This window comes from Girardinichthys multiradiatus, chromosome 2 (genome assembly GCF_021462225.1).
Source record: "Girardinichthys multiradiatus isolate DD_20200921_A chromosome 2, DD_fGirMul_XY1, whole genome shotgun sequence".
Lineage (NCBI taxonomy): Eukaryota > Metazoa > Chordata > Actinopteri > Cyprinodontiformes > Goodeidae > Girardinichthys > Girardinichthys multiradiatus.
Genome location: NC_061795.1, coordinates 40524816 through 40537195, shown reverse-complemented (window position 1 = coordinate 40537195; position 12380 = coordinate 40524816). Strand labels below are relative to the sequence as shown.

General features: G+C 40.3%; 1 protein-coding gene across 3 annotated transcripts in view; it reads right to left on the bottom strand.

Annotated features, from left to right (window-relative positions):
* Positions 1–11444, bottom strand: part of hipk3a (homeodomain interacting protein kinase 3a) — a 35493-nt gene extending 24049 nt beyond the window's left edge. For 2 of the 3 annotated variants that reach the window (XM_047391041.1, XM_047391031.1), the window contains exons 1-4: positions 11037–11444; positions 5557–6560; positions 5193–5384; positions 4447–4628 (exon numbers count right to left, since the gene is read on the bottom strand). In XM_047391041.1, coding sequence (XP_047246997.1) covers positions 4447–4628; positions 5193–5384; positions 5557–6560; positions 11037–11061 — 1403 coding nt within the window. In that variant the 5' untranslated portion in view covers positions 11062–11444. The remainder of the gene's footprint in view (positions 1–4446; positions 4629–5192; positions 5385–5556; positions 6561–11036) is intronic. The other variant, XM_047391023.1, reaches the window with a different exon arrangement.
* Between the last annotated feature and the right edge of the window lie 936 nt (positions 11445–12380).

Here is a 12380-nt window from a genome sequence, read left to right as displayed (position 1 = left end):
CATCAATAAACAGAATTTGTCTCAGCATCTGTCCAAGTCTTGCTGCTTTGTTGGGTCCCCAACACATACTTCAAAAAAACCATAAGGAAAAACTTCAAAGAACTAGTGAAGATTGGAAACCTGTACTTAGAATTCAGTTTACATTTTCACCCCACACTTGAACTTTAATGAGTGTTCAAAATCTTTGCCTGAATAAATAGTTCTGGAAAAACCAGGGAAAACCCCAGATTGGTCAAAAAGAAAGGAAAAAGTGTTTGCAAGGCTCACTGTGGTGAGACCTGCATTCTGTGAACCTTTAAAATGCCAACAATAAAGTTCAGATGCTCACCGAAGATGAAGAGACATTGTATCATGCAAACCCCTCTCCTAACGACCTGATGCTCAAACAAGATGAATATAAAGAGTGCAACAACAGATTTCCTTGTGGATGAAACATCTGGCCATATACCTACCAGTGCTAAACAACAAAGCAAGTACCATAGGCTTTTGCATTCTACATAAAGTCACCCTTTCACAAAAACACAGACGAGTACAAAGTGCACCAGATAAAGAGGCGGTGTTTTATCTTTTTTGCATACACTAACAACCTTGTAAAAAAGGGTGACCAAGTTTCCAGACGTTACTTTTCAGGCGAAAATATTTTTGTATACACAAACACCTCAGATACACTGCTTTTATCCAGGTACCTTTGAAAGATGTTTGCTAGACCTTCTAACTCTAGTAAAAATAACCAACTATTGATTAGCATGTTAAACATTAAATGTGCACATGCCGTTTTATTCAATAGATTACTTAAATTTTTTAAACTTTGAATGCAAAAACAGCCTCATTCAGAAGGAGTATTATGGCTACAGTAAAAACAAAAACAACAAAAAAACAGTAGCTTTCTTTAGGTCTCTTGCTAGTCTAAAATGTGGTTAAGAAAAACAATAGAATCCATTTTTTTAATAACCGTCTAACATGACGTACATCTTACATTACCCCGAATCTGTCTCTGATTGGGCTATCAGCTCAATCAGTTCCTCTTCTGGAAAGGCGCTGTGCTGAAGCGGAATGCTGAGTCTGGGTTCATGCGAACCTAAGAAGCCTATCCTGACCAACCTTTTGGGATTCAGATGCGATATACAAGTTTCTGTTGGCATCATGTACTTTGTTACATTCATCTAACTTTGTATCTGCAAGATTTGTTCCCCTCTAAAGTTGGGCGACATGTAAAATTTTTCCAACAGATATTCGTCAGTCCAACAAATGACGATGGGCGATACATTCGCACAAGTGACGGTTTTTTTTGTGGGCGGAGCAATGTAAACAGGCACTGACTGATTTGCCAATTTAGAACACAAATCTCCAAAAATGGAGGAACTAGTCATCAAAAAAAAAATAGCAAGTCACCCATTTGGGATACCTTTGGCTTTAAACTGGATGAAAGAGGTAAGGCAAATTTATTATTATAAGTAGCTGTATCTGAGTAGCAAGACATCTCGAAGTGCTGTACTTGAAAAAAAAAGAAGAAAGAAACATAATAGGAAAAGGTAAACCACAGCAGTGTGCCGCTTGTGCAGACGTATAGTGCCAGCAAAGGCCTCAAACACAACAAACCTGCAGGAGCATTTCACCATCCGGCTGAGTATGTTACGCCACCACTCACATACTCGCAACCGGCTGCTCTGAGCAGCATGTCACATAAAACAGTTTGATGTGGAGACTTTTTCCCGCCAAGCAGTTTATTTTGTGGCACCGCGTACGGGGTCGTAAAAGTCTGGCAGACGTCCTCTTTGAGTCCGCGGGGCCTCCAAGCATACGCCCGCGGAGTCATGTAGGCTATGTCTGACTATGTTTTGCCCGTAACCTTTAGGCCACAACAAAAAAACTAATTATCGCTCTTAAAAAAACAACCATTGAGGGGCTTCAGCCTATCGTCGATGCTCAATAAATTCGTCCAATCAACCAACCTTATTCCCCTCCACGTCTTGTGTGCCCGAGGTCACTAACTTTATGTCAGCCACTATTTTAATATCAGAGGGGAAAAGAAAAAGGATGAGGATCTTAAAAATCTGGGGCTATATACTTTTCACAGAATAAAATAAAACAATATGTGGTTGTTACTTGGTCTGAAATTGGGGTTTCACTCACTGAGCCACCTGGATTCTGGTGGTCATCCTGTTCCTAAACTCCCATTCCTTGGCTTAGGAGACGGGGAACTCTTGGCACAAACTGCTATTGTTTTGGCCAAAAAATCACTTGGACTGGAAGAGTGGTTCTTGCCCAAAAACGTTGAGCTCTTTGGTCTTCCCCGATTCACCAGATTCTTAACCAGGTGAAGAACCTCAATAAAGTTAGGCAACAAAACCCATTTCTTCAGTGTTCTGAAAGACCAATACGCTATTGGTAAAATTTAAACTTTGACCAGTTTAACTAGAATTAAGAATGTTCAAATCCCCAGTCTTAAAACTTTTAGTGGTAGCTGTAAAATGTATTAGCATTAGTGCCTTTGCCTTTTATTATAAAGTGGTTGGTTTGTGAACCATAACAGTTTAATGTAGCTTACTCATGCCACAATGGTTTATGTAGTTTAAGCAGAGATAAACAGGAAAACAATCCTAAATTTTCCATAATTAAATAAGGTATTTATCACATCTAATATTATTTAATGGGGAAAATATATAGTTTTGCATTATGTAGCAGGCATGAAGAACCCATCCTTTGCATTCTATGCATCAACTGGAAACGTACGAACACACCCTAAAACCCAAACACACAAACAGGAATGCCAGAATGGTTTTTTCCTAGATCTAAATGTGGGGTTTTCATAAACCACATTCTTCCCTGGCCTCTTGTGTCCTCAGTGACCTCCCTGAGATTCAGTGCCAGCCTGTTTTTGAACTGAACCATGATCTCCGTGTTGCCAACAGAGCTTAAAGACAAAAAGCACACGCAGGCACGTATGAACGCACATTCATACGCACTTAACCGGGTCAAATGCAGAGCAAATCCTTCATGTTATATAAGCGCTATACGCCACACCAAGCCTCAGTACTCAAAAAGAAGAAGGTCTAGTAATAGAGAGACCTGCTCAAGCTAAAAAAAAAAATAAGGAAGTTTCCCACATGATTACCGCTGGCATTTCAGTGCTGTGCGGCTTATCATTATACATTTTAGCTCAACAGAAGTTACATCAGAGCAGGAAGCTCTTAATTTCACGTCCCTATCTGAATAAAACTAGCAGAAACTAAAAGGTAGAACAACAGAGAAACTGCTTTGTTCCGTACAGAGCAATAAAACCAGTACTGTAAAAAGTGGAACAGAGGGTGTGTGCAGTGCTTTTGCTGTCGACATTCTCTGCATGTGTAACAGATTACACAATGTTTACAGACTTTGCAAGACTTAACTAGAACAGTTGGTGAAATGTCCAAGTAAGAATATAAATAAAATAAATTTCCAGCCTACTGTTGTGTGGTTAATTAAAGGAAAATTATTTGACTTTTAAATACTTTTGGATCTCATTAAACATGGCACAGCAGAAACACCACAGTGATTCAAAATACTTACAATGCATTTCAAAATAGACATTATCTAATGTCAAAACTAGGTTTTCTTTTTTGCTTTAAACAGTCCAATTTATTTTTAATGAAGTCAGGGGTTTGATTTACTGCATGTTAGAATATGAGCTTATAAGCTTAAGGCTTAAAAGGTAATGACGTTTGCTGTACAACAGTCTTTAGTGAAGTTTAAAAGCCCAACCCATAAGCAGGTTCTTCTTATAATGTAAGCCTTTTGCGACAATGTTCATTATACACTTTGGTTCCCTTTGATTATAAAAACGAGCATCAGAAATTAGCACATGAATGAGCAGGAAGAATGCCCTGACATGCATAAAAAATATGCATACATGCAAAAACAGAATGCAGAGAGACATAGAATAAACTTGAAAGACATGTTAGGAAACTCTGAGAGCATGCAGGCTGATACTGTGCATTTTATATTATATAAGAACAGACAAGGCCTAAACGCACTGAGGCTGAGGAAAGACTTTACTAAGCTCTGTGGGAAACATGCACAAAAACAAGAATTACCCATGGGAACGACTCCGATTGGTACACTGGCGTGTTATCATGACAAATTTTAGGACATTTCACATTACGGTATATCTGATCTTTCTAAAATTATTCTAACTTATAAATCCTTTCTTATACGCTGTGACTCCAATTCATTTTCAGAAGGCAACAATAATGCTACAATAATAAATGTGACCCAAATTGAAAATGTCGGATATCAGGTATTTCAGAAAAATCAAAACTTGACTGAGTGGTCTTGGATAACTGCCACTTGGATGAACAGAGACCAATAAAACATGTAGTAATGGATACTATCAGTCAGCACAGTGTTCACCCTCTAATTGTTATATCCCATGATTTTTAGTGTGTTAATAGAGTCAGCTGTCCTTACCTGTAGTATCTGGACTGAAGATAAGTGGAGCACACAGCCTTGGAGACGTGGCTGGCTGAACCAAAATCAATGACTTTGACTCTGTAGGGCTGCCTGGATGGATCCACCAGCATGATGTTTTCTGGTTTCAAGTCAGCATGGATCAAACCCAGATCCTTCAACTTCTTTAGGGCTGTTGCCACCTGCAATGACAGACCAAGATATAATCAATATTGTTAAACTGAGCAATTAAAAAAATTTTTTTTTTACCTTGATAAATCATTGAAGGTATCATATTCTTACAATTATAATTAATGAGGCACCAGTTAAACCCTTTCTGGCTGATACAGATTTATGGTATGCTGTATTTGATCTGCCGAGCACAAATCAGAGGCCCCCGGCTGGTACATCTCTAGTTTTTAATAAGTGATACATCAAATAACCTACTAGGGAGCAAAATCTGCTATTTATTCCTTGATCAGCTTTGATCGTTGAATTGCAGCTTAAATACCAAAAACAAAATGATGTCTTCCCTCTGGTCACTAAACATCAAAACTGAAGGCGTGGGCTTTTTTTGTCTGTAAACGCATAAACACAGAAGCTTACTTGAATTAGTTTGAATGTGTGGTTTTTAGAAAAAAAGAATCTGAGTAAGCCAAAACCTGACTGCAAGAGAGACCCTGAACAAAAACCATAAATCTGTATCAGCCAGTCCAACTGGCGTGTCTTTGGTTTCTATTCAATTCTGCAACAGGAGTCATTTTTACCTGCTGCAGGATAGGCCTGATGATTTTAAGTGGCAGTGGGCTGAACTTGTTCTGCTTCAGGAAGTCGTAGAGGTTTTGCTCCAACATTTCAAACGCCAAGCAGGTGTGGCTGCGGTGCTGAAAACACTCCAGAGCGCGCACCACATTGTGCTCCTCTGCATTTTCACTGCTCAACCGAGCCAGGATCTCCACCTGACAATTACAGAACAAAGCTTGATTAAAATGTTATAGTTCTGAATGTATAAATATCAAATAGTCTGTTATGGTCAAATAATACCACATACCGTAGTTTAATGCTGTAAGAACATTTTTTCAGTTAATTCAGAAATTAAGTTAAAATAAAAACAATGTTAAACATTCCCACCTCTATCTGTCCTTGACGTGCATAGGATGGGTGGTTCTTCAGGATTTTGATGGCCACCACTTCATTTGTCCCCCTCTTCCAGCACTTCACCACCTGACCAAAGGTTCCCCGACCCAGAAACTCCAAAACCTCATAGCTGTTCTTCAGCGAGTAAAGGACTTCGTGTTGAACCAACTGATAGTCACCATCTCCTGATCCATTTCTGTTCAATGTGGCACCTGCCACAACCTCATTGCTGCCGTTGGTGCTGATTTCGGTCCCATCAACCCCAACACCGAGGCCCGTCACCGCGTCGACCCAATTGTGATGAGTAGTAAGTGCTCCCCCACCCCCGACTCGGACAGTGTCTGCATTGTTCCCAGTGCTGGTCTGCAACATGACCACAGGTAGAGGAAGTGATGGCAGAGCAGGTACGTCCTCCACTATCTGCATGGTTCTGATGCGGTTGCTCTCCTGCTGTTGTTCCCCACCTTCACCCGTCTTCTCTTCACATATCTGGGAGGTACCAGAGTCAAGAAGGCTAGTGTAACCTCCTTTTACTTGTGCTCTTCTGTTTCTGGCCTCCTCCCCTTCTGCTTCTAAACAGGCTTTAGTCAGTAGCGTGCAGTTCAAGCCTGCACCTTCTATCTCAAAACTTTGGTCAACAGACTGCTGATGCTGGGACTCAGCTGGTCCTGCTCCTAGTCTCTCCCAGCGGCCTGCTTGCTGTATCCCTGCCGTCTGCAAAGCCCACTGCTCTGTTTCCCGAACCTGTCTTCCCCTGTTCGGCCTTCCTAAGCCAACACCAGTTGAGGACGGAACAACGTTGTTGGGAAATGCAATACCGTAATTAATTCCAATCACATACGTCTTGGGCGGGGGTCGATGCTCCAAGGCTCTGCTGGTGTTATTACCGTGGTGGACTTCACCCGTGTGTCTGCTGGTTCCACTGCTGCTCTTTCCTAAGGCACTTGTTGGAGCTGAGTGCAGGTGTGTTGGGTAGACCAAGACTTGTGAGGCCATTCCTTAAAAGAAAATATATATATTAATTTTGTTTTGCACATTTTAATATGTTTAGAGTACAAAAACTCAGTTGTCCTGACATTAGTGTTCAGAAAAAGGAAGTGGTGAAACATGAACATCACCTTCCCTCCCATTGTCCCCAGAGATACATTGTGGGTAAAAAAAAAAGACCACAATTAAAACCCCTAAAACAAATATAAATAAAAGGCATTAATGTCACTCTTACTGGAAAAGGGAACAAGTCTTATGTAATGGAAGATGGGGGAATCCCAGTGCATCTATGCCTAGTCCCTACACGCCACACTGCAGGCTCAGTTTCACACGAACTAACAGCACATAGCAAACAACACCCCAGAGGGAAAAATGATACACTATGAAGTGGGAGGAGTGTTCTCCAACTTAGCGGCATCTTTTCAAATGTACAGATGATACGAGAAGACTCTTGTCTCACTCATTAAAACATAGGGAAGATTCAAAAACAAAAAAATAGAAACAGTCATGCTTGGACCCTTTTACAGCTCGATGTGTTAAAAACCAAAGAGTTTGTCAAATGCAGAAGTAAAGTCATCTGAGCAATGCAACAGCTAAAATGATGCAATCTGGTGACTTTCCACTGTTACAAGAGAAATGCCAATTTATCTCCCTTTCGAAATCTTAAGTGAATTTGTACTAAAGCATGAATCCCATTTTCACTCCCTACCCTCAACTCCTAACTTTGCGGTGTTTGTGCCACGTAGCTGGGGTTTCCTGGTTATTTTTGTAATGCAAGAGGAAGGCAAAGAAAAATCATAATCTGGTCGTTCAAACTGACAGTTTTAGGGCAACACACTAAAGATGCACCAACCAAGATTTACCTGGCTGGGATGCAGATTTCTAGTTGTCTTTATAGTCTGACCCGTTAAGTATAAAGACTATAACACAATGAAAATATTTTCTGTACATTCTTGGGTAAAGATTGTAGTTTTGAATCTAACAGAAAAATAGGGAGTTATGGTATTATCCTCATTTAGTTACAGAGTACTTTACTGTTCACTGATTTTTATGAAACCCAAAAAAGTGCATCAAGGCATATTCTGTTAGATGATGCGTTTATGGATCAAAATAAGTTTGAGTTCTTGTTGATGCACGCAATGACTAAGAATGAAAATCAAATCCAAATAGAGAAAGAGAAAACTCGTGTCCAGTTTTCAAGGCTGATCCATTTCAATGTATGGCAACAATGTCGATTATACTAACAAGAAACTATGGAGTCAGCGATGTACTTATAAATTTTAATTATTTCAGTCGCAACTATGAATATTATATGTATTCTGATCTGTTTAAATGTCGACATATATATTTTGTTTGGTAGTAATTACAACTGCACAGAGAAACTGTCTGCTTTTCAGCCGGGTCGGTGAAAATAACCCAAAAAAAAAAACTCAGACATTTTCCCAGTCACCTGGGTGCTTTCAAGTCACAACAACAACACTCTTTGATGAGGATACTCTTACTGAGTGAAGAAATCTCAACATTAGAGCTTTTCTGCACAAGTAAGTTTTAAAAAATGAAGTCGAAGGAAGCACAGCGTTGTATCAAAGTACATCTCTTTGGGTCATTCAGGCTACAAGATGGCAAGGCTTTTAGCAGATACCAGGAAGGCTAAATAGAGTACTGTTTTATCCTTTAACCTGTGTTATGGAGAATACTGCATTTAGAAATGTTGGCAGCCTTTTGGAGTTAAGGAAAGGCTCCACAATCTCTGGGTAAAACACGTTTAAATTGCTGTTAAAGAAATGCTTGCAGCACCAATTACTAATGCAAGATGTTAAAGACAGCTTATAATGTCGAAACCATAATGATTTTGTATTTGCCAACAACCCTTGTTTTTTTTTATTTACAGTGACTCCTCACACACACATGGTGCAACATCACCTCGGCTTATAACGTAAACACTGACTGCTGAAAGGTCAGAAAAATTATTTCAAATGCTGTTCTTATATTACAGTTCCTAGTATAAGATCAGAAATTGACCACTAAATTCGTATCAGTTCATCTCTAGTAACAAAGTCAACTCAAAACAAGAAAAGAGAACAGTGAAAACACCTTTGCATTTACAGCTAAAACAACCCACGGTAATGACTAATAGTGTGAATTATTTTGTATTACATTTGATAGCGTGTACTGTAGTATACTGTTCTAAAATTAAGTGTTAAATGAAAGTTTTTTGAGGGCTAAAAGTAGGAAATGATCGAACCCTGCATTTTAAGAAAATAGAGATGTTATAGATTTCAAGTTACAAGTTTTCACAGGATTAATCATTTTTGACCCAATAGTACATATCTGTGTATGTAGATTCTGAGGGAAAGGCTTCATGATACTAATGTTTTTTTAGTACACTAGTTCTTTCCTATTAGGAATGTTAGCTGGGTTAGACCTGAAACCATGAAAGAGACTTTCCTAATGTTTAATCTGTTAGCTCACATTACACTGTTTAGACGGCCTTTCAGCAGGACCCCAACTTGTGACTTGCTAGCACTGCATGGTTCAATTGACTAGCTACAGAGTGGTGCTCATTCTGGGATGAACGATGCAGGGTCAGTTTAAATATGAGGTTCAAATAATGTTTAAGTGGCAGCCATCTCATGATAGTACAGTGACTTCAAATTAATGGCTATGTTAGTTTGAGAATATACAGGTCAGAATATACAGGTCAGCCTTGTGTTTGAATCACTACTGGTCGGGATGCACAAAGAAAATGCCTGGTGAGTGGTGCCCAGTTGGCCAGGAACACAAAATCCGACCCTTTTCTGAAGATGTTGCTGAGTAAACCACACTAAGTTGTTACCCAGATGTAGTCAGCAAGATCATCCCTATTAACACTAACCTTAGTCAGAGACCCTAAACTCAAGAAGATGTGCATCAAATTGCATGGAAGGGGTTCCCAGTTTTGATTCCTTCAATGAACGGAAAAATCTGATTTTTCAGTATATGTCCTGCTGATCACTGACCAGAGTAACTGGCCAACTCTGATCTCTGGCGGGTAATTGGTGCACCTCTACAATTTTAAGAAAGCCAAACACTTGAAAATTCCTTCTGAATATGTACGGACATACAATCTTGTTGAAACAAGTTGTTACACCGTGTCAACAAGCTGAAATCTGGCACAGGAACAGTTCATCAGGCACACATCCTAAAAGATTTCAAACAGAGAAAGATTGTGCCTGCCTTGACTTACATCACATGGCACATGAGCACTCCTGAAGCTGGCCAATTTAAAAAGAAAAAAAAATATCAGTTCAACCGTGAGATGGTAGACTCCCAAACTAACAATGCTTGTGCACACAGGCTCAGACAGGCAGTGGGTGTGCCACTTAGGCAATTTTACAAGAAGCACACCTCCTTCCTACTGACAAGTTAAACAAGTGAGCTTTAATAACCTGACAGTGAAAATCAGTCTCTAAACCTACATAAAACCAATGGTAAACTAACGCTCAATTAAAAGACCAACACCAACTCTCAGTATGCACACTGAGGGCTCTAATGACAATTTCAGCAACCAACATCTTCCACAAATATCATTACCCCTCTCCATGGGTAAGCAAAGATCAGGTTATGCACTGTTGGTAAAGACTTCACCCAATCGCCACCCACAGCTGCAAGTCAGGAAAACACTGATAATAACTTGATGATGCAACTGACAAAGAATTTCAGCCACCACAGTAGAAGAGCCAACATCATGGGGCTGGTGTGGTGTAAATATGTCATCCATGCTACGCTTGCCCTCAGCCTTTTGAGGGACAGTCTTGTCTGTTACACTTCCTGCCAAACTGTGTAGCCTGATATCCCAGGGGACTGGCCTGAAATAGAGATCCAGCTTCACAGAGGGCAAACAAACACAAATACAGGAGTGTATGCATGTCTGTGGGTTCAGCTGGTGTTTTTGGTAGATCCGTAAAACGTCTCACAGTTTGCTACAGATCAACCTAAGTGACAGTTGACATATGGGAGGAGGGGGGGGGGGGTGTGTGTGTGTGTCCATGAGTACGTGTAGGTTTGGGGGATGGGCAACCCCCACCAAGACACCTGTTGAAAGTGCTTTTGTCACACAACCATAAATAATAGCCGTTTGATGATATGTGGAGGATCTTACTTACAGTTCAGTTCAATTAACAAACTACCCTTATTTTGCGTTCTGTTTAGCAAATACTGTCAATGTATTTTTACTTAAACATTTCAAATAAATACATAACCAATACCAAAACAACAGGTGAAACATAACCCAAGCCAACCAGCACTTATTTCGAATGAACAGCAACATTTTTGAGCGAACTGGTTAGCGTTCGATGGTACCAGTTGCTTATAAAAAGATAAGCATGAAGTTAGCAAACAAGCTAGCTGAGAGCAAAGTAGTGCGGACATTAAAAACGAGTCATATCCACAAATAGGCTACAGCAAGTGTACTTGGCTTTATGGTTTAAAGAGATATTATCACATACCTTCAGTAAGACCAGTAAATCGCATCTCTTAAAGTGTCAAAGAGCAGGTAAGCAACGAACACCCGCACCACAGTCGAACTCTGCAACGGTGCTGCTTCTGTTGCTGCTGCCATCTTGTTCAACGACGAGGAAGACACACCGAGCGACTTTTCGCACATTTGAAGCTCCAAATTACGCAAAAACAACAGCATTTACGAAACCCGGCTATGGTCCATGTTTTAGAGGGCCGTCTTGGGTCTCGCTAAACGTTAGTATTGTGTCTATTCTAGGCGAAGATCGTAGTTTCTAAACTTTTGCATGTTAACACGCCTCGTCCCCCCCCCACCGACAGAGTTAGCTGCTGGCGGCTAGCTTGTTGCTGCTGGTTCGGTAGCTTGTTGCTTCTCCGCATGTGTGGAATGTTGGGGAGGAAGAGGAGGAGGAGGAGGAGGAGTAAAAGTGCTCTGAGTCACACTGACGCCGAGTCAAAACATTTCAAAACTTCCACGAGACAGGTGCGGTCACAAGTTTACATACAGCATATTCATAGCAACTAATGTCTCAATTTTAGGCTTCTAATCATTTTTGAGCCGTTATTTTTTCGAGTGAAATGAAGACTGAACCAATAACTTTTAATGACTTTTTCTAAAAGCAAGTTGTCTAATTACACAGCGTCATGAATAAAGGCTGAAATATATACCTAGACCCCCTTGGTACCACAACCACAGGCACATACCACAATATTTTGGCATAGTTCGGGTTGGATAATTAACAACTTCTTTTGAAATAACTGGTATTCTGGCACAGACTTGTCTACATGTTTTTAACAAGGTTGAGATCAAAAACCAGTTCTAATGTGTGCTTGAGCTCAATGTTCTTTTGAAACATTTATAACCATCTTGCACAGGTAATTTAAGATGAAGTTAAAGACTTTTTATTCTCACCACTTAAAATAATGCACCAACAGTCCCACAGGATGACACTACAAATGTCATGCTTGGTAGTTGTTAGTGTTCCTAGTTTCAATAACATGTTCTTGACTCCTTCAAACATTAGTCTTGTTTGTGGGCCAAATAGCCCAATATTTGTCTTGTCCCCCAGGTCTTTTACTGCTTATCCTTTTTCTTGCCTATCTCCAGTGGTCGTTGGGGGAGAGTCTGAGAACACCCTGGACAGGTTGCCACTGTGTCAATGTACAAACAACCATGGATGCATACACGCACTCACACCTAAGGGCAATTTTAGAGAGCCCAATTAACCTAACAGTCTTTGGATTGTGGGAGAAAGCCGGAGTACCTGCCCAGGGAGAACATGCGAGCTCCTTGACCATGAGGGTAGCTTCAACTTTCAGCCGAGCTTGAAGGT